The sequence below is a fragment of the Glycine soja genome, chromosome 11, assembly GCF_004193775.1.
Source record: "Glycine soja cultivar W05 chromosome 11, ASM419377v2, whole genome shotgun sequence".
Classification (NCBI taxonomy): domain Eukaryota; kingdom Viridiplantae; phylum Streptophyta; class Magnoliopsida; order Fabales; family Fabaceae; genus Glycine; species Glycine soja.
In genome coordinates this window covers 7,595,494-7,616,464 of record NC_041012.1, presented here as the reverse complement: position 1 = coordinate 7,616,464, position 20,971 = coordinate 7,595,494, and the positions used below count along the sequence as shown (strand labels likewise).

The 20,971-nt window shown below is 30.2% G+C and overlaps 2 protein-coding genes and 1 pseudogene across 8 annotated transcripts; 2 read left to right on the top strand and 1 right to left on the bottom strand.

Annotated features, from left to right (window-relative positions):
- Positions 1-3,218: 3,218 nt before the first annotated feature.
- On the top strand, positions 3,219-6,657 carry LOC114376605. Of its 5 annotated transcripts, none has more exons than XM_028334790.1 (5): positions 3,219-3,331; positions 4,153-4,218; positions 4,622-4,716; positions 5,110-5,354; positions 5,609-6,657. In XM_028334790.1, exons 2-5 carry the CDS (start codon positions 4,189-4,191, stop codon positions 6,418-6,420), a joined length of 1,182 nt encoding a protein of 393 aa, XP_028190591.1. In that variant the 5' UTR covers positions 3,219-3,331; positions 4,153-4,188; the 3' UTR covers positions 6,421-6,657. The 5 variants fall into 5 exon arrangements, with proteins under 5 accessions (XP_028190591.1, XP_028190592.1, XP_028190590.1 ...); XM_028334791.1 differs by having other exon boundaries at positions 3,220-3,331; positions 4,107-4,218; XM_028334789.1 differs by lacking the exon at positions 3,219-3,331 and adding an exon at positions 3,374-3,523.
- On the top strand, positions 6,304-13,271 carry LOC114376606 (annotated as a pseudogene).
- Positions 13,272-13,513: 242 nt separating this feature from the next.
- LOC114374609 (TIMELESS-interacting protein-like) lies at positions 13,514-16,858 on the bottom strand. Of its 3 annotated transcripts, none has more exons than XM_028332273.1 (5): positions 16,415-16,858; positions 16,119-16,241; positions 15,287-15,386; positions 14,622-14,746; positions 13,514-14,104 (listed from the first exon to the last, which is right to left on the bottom strand). In XM_028332273.1, the coding sequence occupies exons 1-5, from the start codon at positions 16,754-16,756 to the stop codon at positions 13,838-13,840; spliced, it is 957 nt and encodes a 318-aa protein (XP_028188074.1). In that variant the 5' UTR covers positions 16,757-16,858; the 3' UTR covers positions 13,514-13,837. The 3 variants fall into 3 exon arrangements, with proteins under 3 accessions (XP_028188074.1, XP_028188075.1, XP_028188076.1); XM_028332274.1 differs by having other exon boundaries at positions 14,622-14,728; XM_028332275.1 differs by having other exon boundaries at positions 14,622-14,725.
- Between the last annotated feature and the right edge of the window lie 4,113 nt (positions 16,859-20,971).

The following is a 20,971-nucleotide window of genomic DNA, read 5'->3' as shown; positions in this document are numbered from 1 at the left end:
GAACGTAATTTATAATTTTTTTAAAATATATATTAAAAAAATAATTATTCAATAATTGGGATTTTTATGCTTAATAAATTGATAATAAGAAAATAGTACACTATTGAGGCTTTTTTACCATAACGAGTATATTTTTTCATTATTTTTCAATAGGAGATAAGTTTTAAAAAATTACCTAAAAACTTACGACTTTTAAATTAAAAGTGGTAACATGTGTTAAGAATTTCTATTTTTTTTAACCGAAGTAATAAAATTATTTATGACTTTAGTTAAATTTTTTTTATGAATTTGAAATTGTAGGATTTTTTTTTACGATTAAAATCGTAAAATTTTTTTTTGCGACTTTAAAGTCCTAAATCACTTTTTTTTAATGTTTAAGTTTTTTTTCAAATTTATAATATTTTACGGATTTTTTTTCTTATTTTCTAAATAAAATTTTAAAAAATTATTTAAATATATAATAAATAATATTAATTTCACATATTAATAGTATGTTTTTTTATGGTTTTATTTTATATGTTATTAATTTATTTAAATGTTTTATTATTTAAAATATGTCATGTGAAGTTCCAGTGACATGAAGAAGATACAGCATAGAGAAGATGAGATTGAAAGTAAAGAAAGAGTGGAGAGTTTGGTTTGTGAAGAGTCAAGTGGCAGGAGGTGCTGGCCACCAGGTTCATCTCTTTGCACCAGAACAACTCTTTCCCTCTTCACACATTTCATCTCTTCTCAAACCCTCCCATCTTCACGCTCCTAGAAAATAAAAATTGGTCGCAACTATGGACAAGTAGTACTGATGATGGTCTAGGACCATCTTGAATAAATTAAAATTTCTTGCTGGATCTTTTGCCTTGGATCCAAATTTACCTTGAATAAAAATAACAGATGAATCCATTAGTTTATATTTAGTTTGGCAAAGTTGTGCTTCTAATTACTGTTATCCCTTAGTAACCCAATAATCTGCTTCTATATATATATATATATATATGACATGTTCAAACTTCAAAGTGTATGTGTGGAACACTTTTTACATTATTTATTATTATAAGTTAGATTATTCGATTGCTCCTAAATTATTTAAAGAATTTTTAAGTACGTTTCTAAATTACGTGTTCTAATTGAATCTCTTAACTAAAAAAAAAAAGAAGTAAGTTCTGGTTAGTTTACGAAGGTTTGAAATCATAAGAAAATAATAATTTAATGTCATTTTAGGGACTAAAATAAACAAAATATACGATTAAAGGCAAAATTTAAAAAAAAATAGAAATCTATCTGAAAATATTCAAATAATTTATGAACAAACTATATATAATTTAACTTTATTCATACCACATTTTTTAAAATGAAAATATGCGTTTCAAACACCTTTTAATTATGGTTCCACCATCTATTATGAGAAAAAGTTTGGGTGTTGCATATGTGCCTTGAAATGTGGATGCGGGATAACACAAAATTGATTTTACCATATAAAATTATGTGTTATTTCATCTTCACTGTAAAAAAAAAAATTGATTTGAATGATCTATTCCAAACACATTATAAAATAAACATGAACTAATTAATATGCTTGAACCATAGGCGTTTGTCATTTTATGTACCATTACATCATAACTCTATCCTAATTTTTCTACTTTCAAAATCCTTATTTTTTTTACCCTTAAAATACTCTCTCCTATGAATACATGAATTCCCAAATTTACACACGTACACCACACCTCTCTCTAAGAAAAACACTTCGAAATAAAAATTCTGTAAACTTATTTATATATTTTGGATTTAAACTTCCAAGTATATCTAGTAAATCTAATATTTGAAATCTAATTTATATCATTATCTTACTCTCTTATTCTCTTTGGACTACCATCCATTCATCTCGTCCTTTATTTTACATGTAATTGTCCTATTAAATTCTTTAATTATATGAAAAGTTAATATATAAATTGTCAATATCATTATTGTTACCTGACATTTGATGATATAAATTAAAACTAAATTTTTAAATTAGTAAAGAACTAAAACAAAAAAAAATTGAAAGAATAAAATAAAAAACCTTATTTTATAGGGGAAAAAAGTTATTTAAGCTTTGAAAAAATTAAAAACCATATAAGAGATGTATTCAGAAAAAAAAAAGTTGCATAAAAATGGAGAATTGCTTGGGGCGCCCTTATGTGTATTTTCAATTATAAATAGTAGATTAATTTTTTCATTTTTGTAGTGCTTTTTTTTTCTTTCTAAAATCGCACTTCCTTAGTGTAATTTACTTTCATTAGCGTCCTTTGTGAGTATTTGTTGTCGCCGGTGGTATATATGCGTTGTTTATGGATATACGGTGAAGTCTGGTGATTTTTCGTTGTCGAAGAAAAAGATGTGCGTATTAAAAAAATTCAAAACATACAGATTGACAATTCGTGTAGCCATAAATCTATATGGCCAATTGGCCATACAAATTGAAAAATCCGTATGGTGTATTGTCAATCTGTATGTTTTGAATTTTTTTTAAAAATTATATTTTTTTAGAATTTTTTTATACATTTAATTTATTTACAAAATTTGATAATTAAGAAAATTTGATATTTAACTTAATGTTGTATTTAGATGTTTATTACAATAATTAATAGTTAAAAAAATTTGAAATTTAATTGAATGATGTATTTGAATATTTATTACAGTGATTGAAAACTAAACAAATATGGTATTTAATTGAATGATGTATTTAGATTTTTATTACAACAATTGATAATTAAATAAATTTGGTATTTTTTTACATATGTAAATTTTTATTAAACCTATGATTTTTGTTTATAATTTATATATGTAAATAAATTAATTATTAGATAAAAATTAACTATCACAAAATTTATTATGTAAATTTACATGTGTATTAAATATACATTAAAAATTTTAGTGTTATATATAATAACATTAATTGTTTTATAATATAATTGGTTTATTAGTTCGGTTGGTTAGAGTGTTGTACAATAATGACTTACAAATTAACAATCCCTATTAGGCCTACGGATTGTCAATCTATATTGAACTTACAAAGGATAAAACCGGAATTTCGTATGTTAAGCTGAGTGTACCTGTAAAAATGTAGGGTGCCCCTGGCCGTTCCCCTAAAAATGCCCTTGAATTGCACTTGCACCAAACCCATGCCAAAAAAAAAAAGGCCCAAATACCAAAAACAAAAATAGCACCAAATTCCTACTCTCTTTTATCTCAAAAATTAAAAAAAAAAATAGAAATAAAACTCCCTGCAAGGATCACGACCTTTGCCGTGAAGGGCGGCGACGGTGGTGATTGTTCCGTGATCTCTTAGCTTTCAAAGGTTCATTCTTTTACTGTTTTCATCTTTGAATAATGAATACCCACCATTACTTTTTCGATTTGTTACACCCATTACCTGCTACCACACTTCTATGCCTTCTCATTTTTCTGGTGCTGCTTTGGGAGAATAAGGTTTCCGAGCAATAAATACTGGATTCATTTGATGACTTTTAAAGTCTTCAATTGTGTGAGTGTAAGTTTTCAAATGCCACTGTACATGGTAATAGATTGAGAAGAGGAGAGAAATAGTAGCAGGGAAGTGACTAAGGATGAGTTTGGAATGGGAATTCCCTCAATTGGGATGAGAGAATTGATTGCAACTAGAGTTCATGTGTTGTTCTTAGCATGTGGCAGATGGTTCCATTTCCCAGGCCTCCCTTCCTTCCTATATAGAGTAAACTGACTTGGACAATGCCATGATTCTGGTAGGCTTTGTTCCGTTGAATTTTGGAGAGCAGTGATCAAAATGTGGGTTACTATTGTTAGATCAACCAATTCTAGTAATGCATGAGGGTAAAGCTGCTGTGAGAAGCATCTTAATTTCATCAAGAGAGAAAGGGGTTAGGAAGGAGATAATGTAATGCTAATAAGTTGAATAGAAGATGTTTATAGAAATCCCACGTTGCAGCATTGAAAGTATAACGATTTGCTTATTCTTTTGTCGTTATTTCAGTTGATTTTTCTCTACCTGAGGTCTTCTTTGATTTATATTGCCCTGTTTAATTTTCGGTGTTTGATTTACACAACTGATTTGATCTCCTTTTTTTCTCTGGCAGTTCTTTTCCAGTATCTAAAATTTAATGTGCATAAAAATCTTGTTAGGTTGTGAATGGTAGCTTCTTCCTCCCCAAATCACCGATGGCTTTTTTATTTCAGAAATTTCAAGAGGTATCTCCTCGTCTTTTATATAATTACTTATTGCTGTGAATATGCCAAATTGTGTAAATTATTATTATTGCTGTTGCTGTTATAAAAAAATATGGAGGAATGACAAACAGTTAAAAATTATAATGTGTTAATCTCACTGCCCTTATGAATGGCATGTGGCCTTGAATGAAGAATGAACAAAGCTCATTCAGAGCACAATCTGTTTTGTTTGGCAAGTAGAGCAGAATCCTTTTTATATCATGGAAGTGCAATGCCTTATTTTTTGCAAGTGTTAGTTCTTACTAAGATTAGTGTTTTTGAACTCTCCATGGTCTTATGTTATGCTTAACTATGATATCTTTTTCTACCTATTGTGCATCCTGTGAAATCTATTATAACAATCTTGGTCTGAATTTGTTTTCAGGCTGTGAAAACCCTTGCAAAAAATCCTGCTTTTGCTAGGGATCCTAGTCAACTACAATTTGAAGCTGACATTAACCGCTTATTCCTTTATACAAGGTTGGTCTTTTTCTATATCTGAGTTTAACAATTAGTAGTAAGGGTGCATTAGTTTTAATTGTGAAGATTCATCCATTTGCTTTATTATCCATTTCTCACTTGTCCTTTTTCTTTTTTGGGCACCCTCTTTTCTTTATATCATGTTAATGGGACTTTTTTAAGTCTATACTTTGTTTCATGCATGAGAAATAACTTTTATAAACTCAAGCTCAGAATTCCAAGGCTTATAAAAAAACAATAAAAGAAACACAAAGAAGCATGGAAGAAAATGCAGAATGATTGAGTTAATTTTAACATTGAGATGTTAGATATTCAATTGTAAGATTTCATTGTGATGCTTTTTCTTTTTAACATTTTTACATATTTCACTCATGCAAAGACTTAAATATCCAGCTACAATCTGTTGGGAAAGAATGCTGATGAAGCAGATGCGGAAGAGATTATTGAAATTGCCAATAAAGCCTCTTTTGCTGATCAACAAATGCAAGTAAAAGAAAATGTTCATTCTCAAATCAAAGCATTTTGCACGTACATGGATGAAATGCTTCTTCCAAATGAAAAGAGGGTGAATGATCCCATGGAATTATCTCAGCAGGAAAACAGTTCACCTCACCATAGTGGGCTAAATTCTGCTAAAGGTAGGTGTGACCCACCTAATAACATTCCCGGTGATTTTGGTTTTGTTTTATCTTCCCCGTATTTTTCCTGTCATTCTGCAAGATTTTACCCGTTGCTTAGTTATCTTCCTTTTCTTTTTGATCCATGGTGGCATAGGAAATAACCTATTCTATAAACAATGAGTTTTTTTTCTTCATATTTTTCATATTATTATGAAATTTTCTAACAGTTGCCTGTTTCTTTATCATTTGTTATTGTTCCGCTTGTTGTGCAGTTGTCTCTAAACAAAGATCATATACCCAAGCAGAAGTTTCTCAGAAGTTAAAAGATCAACTTGGCTACAAGCTTAATGTTAAACCTTCTCAAATATCTCACAAGGATTCTGGCCAAGGTCTATTTTTAGATGGTGCAGCTGATGTTGGTGCCGTAATTGCCTTTTATCCTGGTGTGGTCTATTCTCCAGCTTATTACCAATATATTCCCGGATACCTTGATGAGCAGAACCCCTATTTGATTACAAGATATGACGGGACTGTCATTGATGCCCAACCTTGGGGTTGTGGAGGTGAAGGGCCGGAACGATTCAATGGTAGAAAAATGTTAGAAAGAAAGCTTGACAATGAAGGAGCTGAGAAGGGTTCAGACAGAATGAGTAAACCTTTGGAAGGTTCCCAGGTAGAAAATGACAATGAAAATGATGATGTAGAGCGCAGAAACCCGTTGGCCTTGGCACATTTTGCTAATCACCCCGCAAAAGGGATGCTTCCAAATGTCATGATTTGCCCTTATGACTTTCCATTGACTGAAAACAACATGAGAGTTTACATACCCAACATATTATTTGGAAACGCAGAAGTAAACATCAAGAGACTTGGCAGCTTTTGGTTCAAATCTGGAGTTTCAAGAAATAGTCAATCAGATGTTCTTACCCTGAAAACTGTTGTTCTGGTAGCAACTAGGAGTCTTCAAGATGAAGAACTGCTCCTGAACTACAGGCTGAGCAACTCTAAGAAGTGGCCAGAATGGTATGCTCCAGTGGATGAAGAAGAGGACATAATGACAGGAAAAGATGAAAGTAGCCAATGACCAACAGTTTTCTGTACGAAACACCTTCTCACATGGTGGCTTAGTAGTGGCATTTGTTCCTTAATTTCCCTGTTTTTGCATGAAACTGTGGTAGTTGTCTCGTCATTGTTTTGATAATAATCTCTAAACAGTCAGAATGAGTCGTATCTTTTTGTGATGGATGAAATGAAACTTTTTGATTTACGGGGTTGATTTTCTTTACAACTTTACACCATTTAATAATATTTTATTGCGTAATTTTATTTTAAAATTTACCATTGGATTATAATTTTTTTTTTTATATAAATTATATCTACAAAATTTTAGTTGAATGCTAAATTATTTAATATCTCAATAATTTTACTATTTTAGGATAGGAAGTGCGAATTGCATATAGAAGGGTACCCTTACATCCTAATCCTCAAACCATGGCAGGATTTTGATATCAAGCGTGTCAATTCATTGGAATTGGGAATAATATCTGCAACTTAAATAAATGTTCTAATTTTATATAATTTGTAATATATATATATATATATATATATATATGTGTGTGTGTGTGTGTGTGTATTGTTTTAGTCCCTACAATCTTCTGTTTATTTTGAATTTGAAAATAAAAATATAGGAATTAAAAACAAATTATTCACATACAAAAGAAAAAAAAAATGAAGACCCCAATGTGAGTAAAACAAAAAAAAAGAGAAATTTTACAAGGATTTATTTAAAAATAAATAAATTCATGTGAAACAAAAGAACCAAAAATATATTTAAGAAAAAGAGTCTTCAATGAGTAAATAATCACTTAAATAGCACACACTTAAAGGTATGTCTTCTGCAACTCCATTGTTTTGTTGCTTTTCATTGTTCATCTATGTATAGTATAATCCTAATCTACTTTGCATTGGTAAACAAACAGGTGAAGAATGGAAATAAATTTGGGGAAACTTGCATTTGACATTGATTTTCATCCCTCAGATAATCTTGTTGCTGCCGGTCTAATTACCGGTCACCTTCACCTGTATGTTGCTTTCGATTGGAGCTGCTGCACCTTCCATACCTAACTCATATTATTATTTATTATTTATACCTTTTTGCATTTATGATAATGATGTTTACTACAGATACCGTTATAGCCCTGATACTGTCCCTGTGAGGTATAAATTCTGAATCTTTTGGTTGAGTAATTGTTGGATTTTGAGTTTATTTTGTTTGCTGAGGTTTGGTGGTTTGCTGTTATTAGCTGCTAATTTTTAATCCTGTGCTGCAATTTTCTTTTCTTTTTTTTTTTTTTATTGTTTCAGGCTGTTGGAAGTCCATGCTCACACTGAGTCTTGCAGGGCTGCTCGATTCATCAACAGTGGACGTGGTAATGCACTTTATTATTCTTACTCTCTCCGTCCCATAATCATAATGACTGATGCTTAAGGTTTTTTCACACAAACCAAGAAAACAAGTATTTCAAAAGATTTAATATTTATTATGAAACATTTTTACCAAAATATCCTTGCTCTCTCTTAATTTTAATAAATGTATATTAAGACTTCCTAAATAACATTATTTATTACAGGACAAAATTGGAATAGATATTTTAATAGCTCATTAAAAAGTGAGAAAAGGCTAGAACTGAAGTCATTTTGGGACCGAGGGAGTATTATTTTTTTGTTGTTGTTTAAGATTTTATGTGGGGAGTTTGACTTTAAAATGCTTATTGTTATGGTTGTGTTTAGCACTCTTGACAGGTTCTTCAGATTGCTCGATACTGGCTACAGATGTGGAAACTGGTTCTACAATTGCCCGTGTTGATAATGCTCATGAGTGAGTTGATCTGCTGCAATTGCACATTTGCCGTGATTTGGGTTACAAAAGAATCACAAGTAGCCTGATTGCTTTAGGACTTGTATTTTATGTGGTTTTCGTTGTGATGCAGATCTGCGGTCAATAGATTGATAAACTTGACTGAGTCAACTGTTGTCTCAGGAGATAATGATGGTTGTATAAAGGTAACTTTTTGTTTTTGTTTCAAATTCTTAGAATTCGTATCTGTTCTGAACTCCAGAGTATTTTGGGGTCTGCATTGATAATATTTTACGTACTTATTCAATCATTTTTACAATATTGTATTGTAACAATAGATTGTTCACTTGCTTTAAAATTACTTCTATTATTATTATTATTATTATTATTTCTATGTAGTGATTATATAGATCTTTTTCTGAACTTTCTTGTGGAGAGGGATGCCTTATCAATTTATAATCGATTTATAATTATAAAAAACTTGATGTGTGTTATCTTACAAATTCATAGTTGCATTTAAACCATAAGTGCAAGATAATCATATATTTTAGATTTGAAATTCTTATAGCAATTTCCCCCCTCATGTTATTTTTGTATTGAGTTATGTTTTCTAATAGTAACTTTTTGTGGCTAATAATAACTGCTGTAGTCTGTAGAAATAAGAATACGTTTTCTAATTATGGTGGTTATCTATTGACTAGCTCGTCTAGCCCAAATTTTACTAACAAAGTTAGGTACATTCCTTAACAAATGCTTGTTGGGTTTATGGATGTTTATTTCTTATTTGAACCATTCTGTAATTGGTATTATCATGTCCAATGGTTGGGCTCAATCATTTAAGCATGACCTAACCATGCTTTAATTTTTTTTCCTTAATTTTTCCTCTTATATCCTGCAGTAATCACCTTAGAGGCTGGGGCTTACGAGTTACAGTTACTTAATACTGTTTTCACATTTTAACAGTGCTGTTTTTCCTTGTATATGAAAAATAATTTTCTAGAGAGCAAAAAGGGACACTTGATGCAGATTATTAAGCTGATTATCAAATTGTGCTACTATCGAGGGATCATGCAATTTGCAAGAATGTTAACTAGTGCTTTTTTGTTGATGTTTTAATTTTGAACTCCCTTGGGATATTATGGATTTTGCTTAAGTTCAAGTATGACAGAGTATATGAAATGTATGTTTAGCTAGAGTGACAATGATAATAACCTTGGGAGAACCACATCACAAAAGCTATCCATTTTAGTTGGTTAGCCCAAGGACCTTATAAACCCACACCAAAATGCCATACATGTGGAACACAAATCCCATACCTTGCTTTGGATCCTAAAATGCAACAACCCCAGTGTAGGGGTAAAACTTGAAGAACATACCTTACCACAAGTCACATAGTGTCTAGGGTCCATTATATAGTACGTTGGAGAAATAGAGGGAGATGTAAACCATAGGATTCAAGCTGCATGGGCGATATGGAAGAATGACTATGGCTATTTGTGATAAAGAAAAGGTACCACTCAAGCGTAAGGGAACATTTTATCCCATAGCTATAAGACTTGCTGTATTGTGTGGTATGCTAGGCAGTAAAAAACCAAGAGAACAAACTAGGTATAGAGATGATAATGCTGTGTTGGATAAGTGGACATACTAGACATGATAGGATTAGAAATGAATTCGTTAAAGAAAAGTTGGGGTAACACCTATTGTAGAGAAGATTTTAGGCCTACTTGTATTTTCCTTTTTGTTCTTTTCCTGATTGTGCATCCTATCAGAATTTAAGGTGTTAGATTGTCGTTCCCTGTGTTATTATGGAGGAAACTCCTTGTTAAGGGGAAACCCTGTGTTTGTACTCAAATTTGGCCTAAAAGCCTTATTAGTTCTATCTTTATTCATAATTCGGTAAGTTCATTTTGTGATTCTTAACAGGAGACCAAGAAAACTAAGGAGAAATAGTAAAGAAGAATTTGGAGGTCAATGATTTGTCTATAGGCATGATTCACTATAGAACATTGTGGGGTCATTTGATCCATGTAGCCAACCCCACTACTGGATAAAAGGCTTGGTTGTTGTTTTATTTTAAACTTATGCTTACCCTGTTAAGAAATTAAACTGTTGCAGTATGCTTGATGAATATTATAACAATATGTTTTTTAAAATTCTACTTTCTTGACCTATTGATATAGTCTAAATTCTTTTTTTCCTTAAACTCCCTTTTGTTGTTAAGTGGAGATGGGACTCTGTCTGTTTGCAATCTTTGAAGAAATACAGTAAGTTGTATATATGTGTTTTCTGGTTCCTTTTAGAAATATAAATGGTCTTTATTTATTGCATTTGAATTTTAACCCACCTTTTCATGATTTATTGAAAGGCGCAAGCTCGATCTGAATTTTCAGAAGATGAGTTGCTGTCTGTTGTTTTAATGAAGGTATCAAAGTCTATTCCCATGACTTTGCACTGCTTTTTTTTTATAAAAAAAATTAAATGTTTCTATGAAAAAAGTTCTATTAAAAAAGTATTTATTGAATTATTATTTTTTTAATTTTATGCTTTTATTCTTGCTTCCTAGGAGAACAACTGATTTTGTCTTGCTTTTAACAGTATGTGTTTTTAATTTCTATCATCACTTAAAGTACTTTATAGTTTGGCTAAATACCTCAAAAAATTTATTTGTTTTTTTTAATTAAAATGCATCTATTTATGATTTTTACAATATACCCAACAGGCTCTTAGTCAATTTCTTTCTTTGTACTTAAAGGTGTGCTCTGTTTGACACTCATCCTCTAAAATGATAACGACTGATATTTACATTTTTTGGTTGGGTGACCAGAATGGTAGGAAAGTTGTATGCGGATCACAAACTGGAATCATTCTATTGTATTCATGGGGATGCTTCAAGGATTGTAGGTATATGATGTGGAAGATGTCAGAATTACAGGATAGAAATGTTTCTTGTTTCTGGAGGAGAGGCTAAGAGACATTAATTCAATGTTCTCCCTTGTATTTTTTATTATATGTCTTCAACTGATGTTCTAACTAATTGGTTTCAATTCCAGTGATCAATTTACTGATCTTTCTTCGAACTCTATTGATGCAATGTTGAAGGTGAATCAACATGATTATTTCAGCTTCAGTAGACTTTTATATTTTTTTACCATTCTTTTAGGTCTTGTAATAAACTTCTTCTTTAATCTTATTCTTAGCTTAATGAAGATAGGATTATTACTGGATCAGAGAATAGGATTATCAAGTGAGTCTTTCGCTGTTTGAGAGCATTGTACCTCTTGTTTGAATTGTTCTTCAATCTTTTATTTCTGGTGTTCTCTCTTTCATTTATATTAATGTTTTTATTTATGTTCAGCCTGGTTGGGATATTACCTAACAGAGTTATCCAGCCAATAGCTGAACACTCAGAGTATCCTGTTGAGGGTCTTGGTAACATACAGTCTCTTCCTCTTAGCATTTAATTTGACTGGTTCAGTCTGTATGTGGACTCTATTGTTTTAAGCCTCAATTCCTTCTGTAGTTTTCCTGTCCTTAGCATTAATTCTATAGTTTTTATTGTGAGATGATTTTGGGGCTTCATCTATGATCTCCCCCTCCTCCCCTGTTTTCAGCCTCATTATTGTGTGCTTGAGCTCTAGAATGCAATTTCGTATGTTTTCATGTCATTTTCTAATTTCTGGCTTCTAGTTAACTTATGGTTTCTTTGGACTTGTAGCATTTTCTCATGATAGGAAGTTCCTTGGAAGCATTGCTTATGATCAAATGTTAAAGGTACTTCTCTTTCCTAATTGTCTAAAATTCACAGGAATTGGTTCCTCTGCTTTTTGGAACATTTATACTAGGCACTCATCATGCTTGTAATTGTAAACCCCTATCTGGTCATAACTTTGTTCTCAAGTTCAAGAACAATTACCTTAAATATAAAGAAGACTCTTAAAGTGTTCGGGATTTTCCAGCAGAGGGCTTATATCGAATGGTAGATTTAGCAATATTAATTGATTTGTCCAGTGTGGCTTAATTTGGATGGACATTTACAACTGGAAAGGGGACAGATGATGGTATGCAATGAAGTACGAGAGTTGGCCTAGTTTTAAGGCTCAGAATTATGTGCTTATTATGAGGGTTATATTATTTGTATTAGTAGGATGTAATTGCACCAGTTATAGTTTATGGTATGTAAATACAGAAGTTAAATCAATTAATTCATCATATGGTCCATAGAACTTAAAAAAGAAAAACAAATAACTTTTATTCTAAAAGTTTAATAGTTATGCAACGGTTTGGCTTAAAATATGGCCTATCAATCCGAGGCCTTTATTAATAATGGAAGGTGGATCACTGTTAAAGATGTGAATCATTGGTTTTATGTGTCTGTCTAAACAAGCATGTCTCTATATTTACTATATTTTTGTACAGATTATACTAACAAACTAGCCGTCTGAACCTCCAAGATTTTCCTGTTGTGCAGCTATGGGACTTGGATAATATACTGCAAGGTTCAAGAAACAAAAACAAATTCAAGTGGAGTGATTGATAGTGACGATGATGAGATGGATCTTGATGGTAAGAGATGATTTGCGTATAGATTGCCCATGACTAAAAACATGGTATGGATATTGGAAGTCTTTGTATATGTTGTGCTTCAATTTGTGTGGACAACTTTGCATTGCAGGGAACAAGAGAAATAATGGGCATGCTGTAGGGTGTTCGAACAAGTTCTTTGTAGATTTATAGGAGGGAGGAGATTTGGAGGCAACTTTGTTCAAGCCTATTAGAACATTTACGTGATTTCCTAATCAATATATTGAGACGCTGGAGCCACATGATGAACTGCCTGAAGTCTCGTTAAAGCAGGAGATGATGGACTTGGGTCCATGATGCAACAAAATACATGCTTGTGTTTTCTAGAAATTTATGAGATATTCAATATTGTTGTCACGCAAAGCATTATGCGATGTCACTGTTCATCCTACAAGGTTGTCTTTAGGTCCAATTTTGTATACAGTTAAACACCAACCTCATTTTCCAAAACTAATATATTTTCATCGACACAGTGAATCCCTTTTGACAAAGCATAACAATTCCTGATCTCAAATCGATACCTTGGTGCGGCATTACAAGGTGTTGCCTTCATGCCTCACCTCAACTCAATATGGGACAAAAACTCAGCTCACGCATGCCCACGTCCATATTCCTCCCTTTATAAATATGATGTTGAAAAATAAAATAAGTTCTTTGTAAACTTATTTACTATGGAGTTTACAAGAAGTGATTTTTATAATTATTGATTATAAATCTTAACATAAATAAAAGATTCTTAATGGAAATAAAAATATTATAAAACTAATTAAAATAGTTCTAGTCCTTGCAAGTTGCAACCATTGTTTACATTCTATATGTAAGTAAATTCTGAGCTTATTTTCGATATGATTGACACTATCATTGTCATGCTCTATAAATAGGGATAAAGTGCCCCCAAACAAAATAAATAAGCCCGCCGCTTGAAACTTAAACATGGAGCTAATAACTGTTACGACAAATCATGATCACAAACACCTCATTTAACAGTCACCAAACCATAAAGGATCAACTAAACCAGTAGTGAGACAACGACAAGTAATGCTTTCATTTACAATTCAGATCAAAGTTGGGAGGCCTGTGATAAGGCAGCACGCCTTTCTAGTGCCTTCAACCTATTTGCTTCCATACGAGCTCTTTGCTCTTCTGTTATCTCAGCTCGCCTTTCTAGTGCCTTCAACCTATTTGCTTCCATACGGGCTCTCTGTTCTTCTGTTATCTCAGCTTTGCCAGACTGGCTGGATCCATTTTCCTCTGATGTCTTTTCAGTTGCGTTACTTTCTGAAGCCATGCTAGTGCCAATCACATTGTGCATGGACTGAGAAGGTTCCTGTAATAAAAGAGGAAGGCAATACTGTCATTAAGACTTTGACATAAGCTCCTTGTTTACAATTTCTCTATGACAATTTGGTTCAATTTCAAAAGCTACTTATAACTGGCTACTTGCAACTACCGTTTTACTAAATTTACAGTTTTCACAGATAATGGTATCTGCCTCCATAATAAAGGCATATGAATAGACCAGAGACATGAAGAGAAGAAAAGATAAAATGATGATAAACCAATAGATGATTGAGTAATCTCTGATTTCTAATATCCACTGGATAAGGAAAACTGAACTCGGCTTAAACTTCTTTTCCTGATAATTCAGATTACTCACAATTTTCTCACAAATTTGTGAGAATCAGTATCCTTAAAAGATAATTATACATATTTCCTCCTGATTGATGTAGATAAATATTGATAATGCTTCTTTCACCAAGCAAAACATTCAAATGTGTTTTCACAAATACATAAAACACATTACATGATAATGAATGAATTTTGTTTAAAGTAAATTTACTTACTTCAGTAGCTTTATCATATATATCATTAAGCATATCTTCCTGAATGTCATTAACATTTTCGAATTCTGCAAACAAATCTGCCTCTTGATGAGTTGCTCCCCCATCTTCAGCAGATACAGAAAATCCTGAAGTAAGGATATAGAAAAGATTCATAAGGAAGTAAACAAATAAAACCTAATTAATTATTGTCAATCATCATAGCAATGTTCTAGTGAATTATATTGAATCAGATGGTTACCCTGCTTGAAATTAGTCCTGGGGAAGTTTGTCTAAATTAAGATCGAACCTAGAATTGGTCAATTTGCTAAAGGATCAAATTATCAATCATAAGATCCTACCTGTTGAGCAATTTAACAATTAAGAGATATATACATATACTTGAAGAAAGGAATTTGTAGTTAAAAATATTTCTGAACTAAATAAAGAGGTGGCTAAGTCAATATGCAGTCCTCATTAACCATACTTTGAACACCATCAACTATTTGAGTTGATTATTGATCCTAACTGAAAATAGCATGCAATACAATGTATGTCCTATTGGACGTTCTATGTAATTAATTTGTAATCACAGATCCATTAGAATAATAGGTAAAAACTTAAAACCAACGAGACTAATGTATCTAGAGAACTTGGTAGCAAGCAAAAGCAATGTATAAAGTAGATACCGTGCTCATCAGATGGAATGTCATGCACAACAGGTGGTTCACGCAGTTTTGTTGGATCTCCACCACTTGCAACTCTTTCTCTCAATTCTCTAAGGCAAGTCTGGTCAGAGTGCAGGAAAAAAACAGTTAGCAAATAGTCACTAAGAATGAAGACATCATATTAAAAGAAACAGCAGAAAAAATGGAGAACTTCATATTCTTATATCATCTAAGTATCAACTGAATTCAAAAACAATTGACTGAAAATCTTTTATGACAGACTGTTCTAGAAACATAGATGTTGGGTTCGTAGATTGAAGAATTTTCATCCTCTATGTACGACTATAGCTAATATGTACATATTTAGCATCAACAAACTACTTCGAAGCAAGTACATGTTGACTTGTTCCTTTGGATAGGTTTTGGTCACAATGGGCTTTGGCAGCTGTTCTCTTCAATCACTATAACAAAATTAAGGTTTCAGTTTGGTATACCTTTGTTTTGCAGGTTACCAAGGTGAAACTCAAATTTTAATTGAAGAACGACATCAAAAGCACCCAAGGAACTACATCTAAGTATTGTCCCAAAAATACCCACGTGTGATATCAAATTAATAGCTGCATAATTATCTGAAATTCACATGATAATTATGTACAATTTAACAACCAGGTTGATTAAAGTTAATTAATTTTCCAAAAGGAGGGATAATTAGACAGCGTGGGCAGTACACAGACACCTAACCTAACAGTGTGACCCTATACACTATCATACTTAATTTATATTTATTTATTCATAGTTGCATGCCAATATGTAACACTAAAGAAATAGACAGTTGAGGAGAAAGAGTACGTACCTTTACACGCCTAGTAGCAGCAACTTTCTCTACTTTGTGAACAAACTGATTGAAAGAGTAATAAGGGAGCAAGCGAGAGTGCCATTCGGTGTACAACCGAAGCAGATTACCCAAATCGCGAACCTAACACAAAGCAAGCACACGCATCATAAAACAAATCAAAGGATGCTTAACGTAGAGAGGAAAAAGTTACGAATAAATAGTTATTATTGTTAATGAAACTAAAAAAAAAAAAAACAGTGACGAATGTTACACGCCGTATGTTAAATTAAAAGAATAAGAAAGTGAATAATTACCTCGTGGCCGCGACCACGGTATTTGAACTCGCGAGGGAAATAGCGGAGGACGTAACCGAGGCCGTCGTCGGAGAGAAGAAGCTCCGGTGTGAGTTTGGGTTTTGTTCGGGGGAGCTTCTTGGGCTTTTCGGTGGCGGATCTGGACTTGAAAGAAGACGAAGAAGGATTTGGAGTATTGGGATTGGGAGTGGTGGCGGTGTTAGAGTTAGGGTTTGGATTGGGAGCGGAGAAAGGGCAATCTCGTGACCAGTGACCAGGTTTGCCGCACTTGTAACACCCTGTTGCGGTTCCTGCTCCTGTTCCCTCCATTTTTTCTCTGCAATCACTCTCGCATTGCACCATCTATGTTACTGTGGAAATTAAGTTGGGGTTTTCGCGGGAAATGGCGGGAAACGCAGTGTTTAGAGCATTTTGCAATGGGTCCATATCCAAATATTCCTGTTTGGTCAAACTAGCCATTTTATGCCCCCGTCAAAACTTAATCGCTCTTTTTTTTATTCATTTAAAGTAGTATTGTTCTTTTTATTTCATAAAATTCATGGAATTTTTAACAAATATATTTGAGTATTTTTTTTTTTAGAAAAAATATGTGAGTCTCAAATTTTATATAATGATCTTTTTTTTAATTAGTAATATTCTTTAACTGATAAAAAAACTCTTCTAATATATGTTTAAATTGGTGATTCAGCGTGGAAAGAAAAGGAATGATATTTTATTATATTTAAGTTCAAATATGTCATTAATACCAACAAATATGACAAATTTTTGTTTTAGATTTTTTAAGAAAATTTTATTGATTTTAGTGCTTTTAAATTTAATTTGTTTTGAACGATTTTTTCATTATTTAGTAATACATTCATTTTTTTCATATTGTGTATTCGATTACTAATCTTACTCTATATCTTAAAATATTTTAATTAATTTTAAAATAAAATAAAAATAATATACATTTAACTGAACACCATATTTTTTGTTATATGTTTTATCTTTTTCACCAAGAAAATAATAATTTAATCAACTATTTATGGTGTTTAGAATATTTTTTTAAAAAAAGATGAAAATAGATTCAAGTAAATTAGTCCGAGTAGACATGGAAAAAAAAGAAGGCTAGGAGATAATAAGTTATAAGTTAATTGAAGTGATTTATGAAAATAAATTAAAAAATAATACTAAAATAAACTCTTAGCTAAGCTTATTACAAACATGTTAGTTTGAGTGAAATTAAGCATTTTAAGTAACATCTTAAATTTAAGTCATAAGAATAAAAAAAAAATATTAACAAGTATACTTAAAACATTAGTTAAAAAACTAAAAAGAAATATATTTTTATTGAAAAGTGTAAAATTGAGTTGTCGAAGACTCTTTTTGTTTGTTGTTCTACTGTAATTTTCATAATAAATATTTAAAAAAAAAATTAATCGATGTCTTAATTAAGGATACTGATTAGCAAGATATTAAAAAATATATGATTAGGGAGAGAGACATGCTAAGTACTAAAAATGATTAACCTTGATTTTTTAAATTAATATTATGTAATTAAATGATGTTAATTGTTTTTCTTTCTTTTTTGGTTATATAATTGACTTTCTCATGGTATTTCCAAAGTTTGTTGCTTGATGAGTTATTTATTTTTAGACACCATTATTTAACATTTGTTACCATTGGAGTTTATCTAGTGTGATATTGGTGGCTTAAAATTAAGTTTTGATTGATTATATAAGTCAGGGTTGCTTATGTGTGAAAAAATATTTTCTTACAATTTAAAGATCATTCGAGGAAGACAATTTAATAATTGCTTAAAATTATATCATTAGAACAAAATATATATAAATTGTTTAATTATGATGTGACTAATTAACATAAGGTAAATGACTTAAAATGAATTGTTTACATTATAAATATGGAAGATGCTTTTAGTTAAGGAGAATTATTATTTTTTTAATTACATTGGAGACCAGAAGGAGTGTATACTTATTTTGTCAAAAATAGTTTAAAAAAAAAAAAGAATTAGTTGAGCACTTTTAGTTAGATTTATTTTTTGAATAAAAATTTGATTCAGCTGTTTAAATAAATATGTGCATGAATTGTCATAGAAGCTATCTGATTATATCATTTATATGGATAAAAAAGATCAGCATTTGATCCTTCACTTATTTCAGCCTGCCGTTTTGGGCCGGATTTGCAGGTAATATAATTTTGCCGGCAGAAAATTGGAATAGAGATTATTGATATTCTATTATTTCTTTAACCCTACTGATGAGGTTTTTCGGTTCCAGCAAGGCAGACAATTTTATCTTTTGTTCGTGGCCAAACTAGCTTTGGACATTTTTGTTGTCTTACTTATGAATGCGATGGCGGGGAAAGTCCTTCGTGTATATATATGTACCTTATGCATAGAAAGTACTATGTGGATTATAACTTGCCATAATTTTCAAAGATTTCAACCCAAAGCAATTGACCAGTCCGCAAACCATGTCCCTTCAATCCTTTTGGATCAAACAAAAGTAATTATATCATACTAAAGTTTCACTCAACCTCAAATATATATATATATATATATAGGAAGCTTTGAAAAAGTCCAATGTATATCCTCTCTTTGTAGTGAAATCAATTTAAACTAAACTTGTTTTTAACGTGAATAATACATATATAATTTAATTTTAAGGGTGTTGTTATATATATATATATATATATATATATATATATATATATATATATATATATATATATATATATATATATATATTATTGAAATTAATATTGATTTATCTAAAATTTAATATTGAGAGATTTTATAATAAATATCTCTCAATCCAATAATACTTCTCTTAACTCTTAGTATGGTAATACCATGATAAATTTAAAATGTTCCTCTTAGGCGGAGTGTTTTTTCAATTTAAATTTCAGATATTTTTTTAAAAATTAAAAAATTGTCAGTTATCATGCAAAAATATCTATTATATAACATAGCTAAGAAAAATAAAGAATCCAAATAATGTTATAGTTAAACATAAAATCCTTATTAAATATACAATCTCTTATATAATTTGTTAAATCCTAATTAAATATAAAATCTAGATAAATCTCAGTTGAAAATCACAACATATTATAATTGTTAACTTAAAAAAAAAGTATTTTAGAAATTAAATTTCATATGTTTTAAATAAAAAATACTAATTACTAATTGTGCAAAAATCTCTGTCGTATGACATACCTGAAAGTATTCGCTCCTAATTAAACATAAAATCCTTAATCAAATATTAAATATCTTTAACAAATTATTAAATCCAAATATTATTTTAGAAATTAAATTTCATATATTTTAAATAAGTAAAATGTGTATAATATTTAGCATTATTAGTTCAGTCTAAAAAATTAATTAATAATATGTAAAAAATATGGATAATATAATTTATAAATAATTTATTATAACATTATCTAACACATTAATTAAGATAACTTTGAAAATAATAATTAAATAATATTTTTTGTAAAATTATTTTTCATAAATTTTAAAATTACAAATATGTTTTGTTATTCTTAATATTTTTATTTAACCTTAACAGTAGATAAATTTTCATTCTCTTTATTTTATACATTTTTTTATAGCTTCTACTAAAATATTTCCTTAATGTTGTGATATTAATCACTACAAGAGAAAGGGCTATATCACCTAGTTAAAAGAATGCATGCGTACCAACTAACTATATTGTTTAACATTTTTTTTAAAGGCTATAGTATTCAACTTTTAATTTATAATACATGCATATGTCAACTCATTTATTCAACATACAATACAATTATATAATACACATGCATATTATTTTTTTTCCCCTGATGAAAAAAGTAAACATGCATATTATATCTTAAAAAAAATACATGCATATTCTGTCAAAGAAAAAAAATAATACATGCGTATATTTAACTTAGTTGTTCAACATAAAAAAATAATTATGCATTTAATTCTATAATTACAACAATTTTCTCTTTTAATCTTTATAGTTTAAAATTTTATTTTGATTTTTATGGTTACAGTTTTTTAACTCTTTTGATTTTTACCGTTAAAGTTGTCTAACATAGTTACATTTATAAACTTTAAAACTGCTACAAAAATACAAAATTGAATTACACCGCCAAATGTTTTTCGGCAATTATGAATTAAAGATTTAATTATTTCTTCCTTTTACTACTTATAGTTTACAGGCTTAATTGCATTTTTACTTTCAGTTTTTTAATTTTTGATGAATTTTACCCTAATAAATTAATTTACTGCATTTATCTTAACTTTTAAAAAACTTATAAATTTCACTTTTGTCATTTTACTTCTAACATAATTATATTTTTTATTCTTAATTTTCTTTTTGCAATTTTTACCCTTAATTTTTCTGTTTATTAAAAAAATAACTGAAGATAAAATTCATAATTTTTTTAAAAAAATTTAAAGTAAAATTTTCCAATTAAAAAATTAAGATAAAAAAATACAATTAAATCTTATTTAAAATATCATACTTCAGTGCCTATAGTTACAATTTTTTAACCATTTTAGTCTTTATTAAG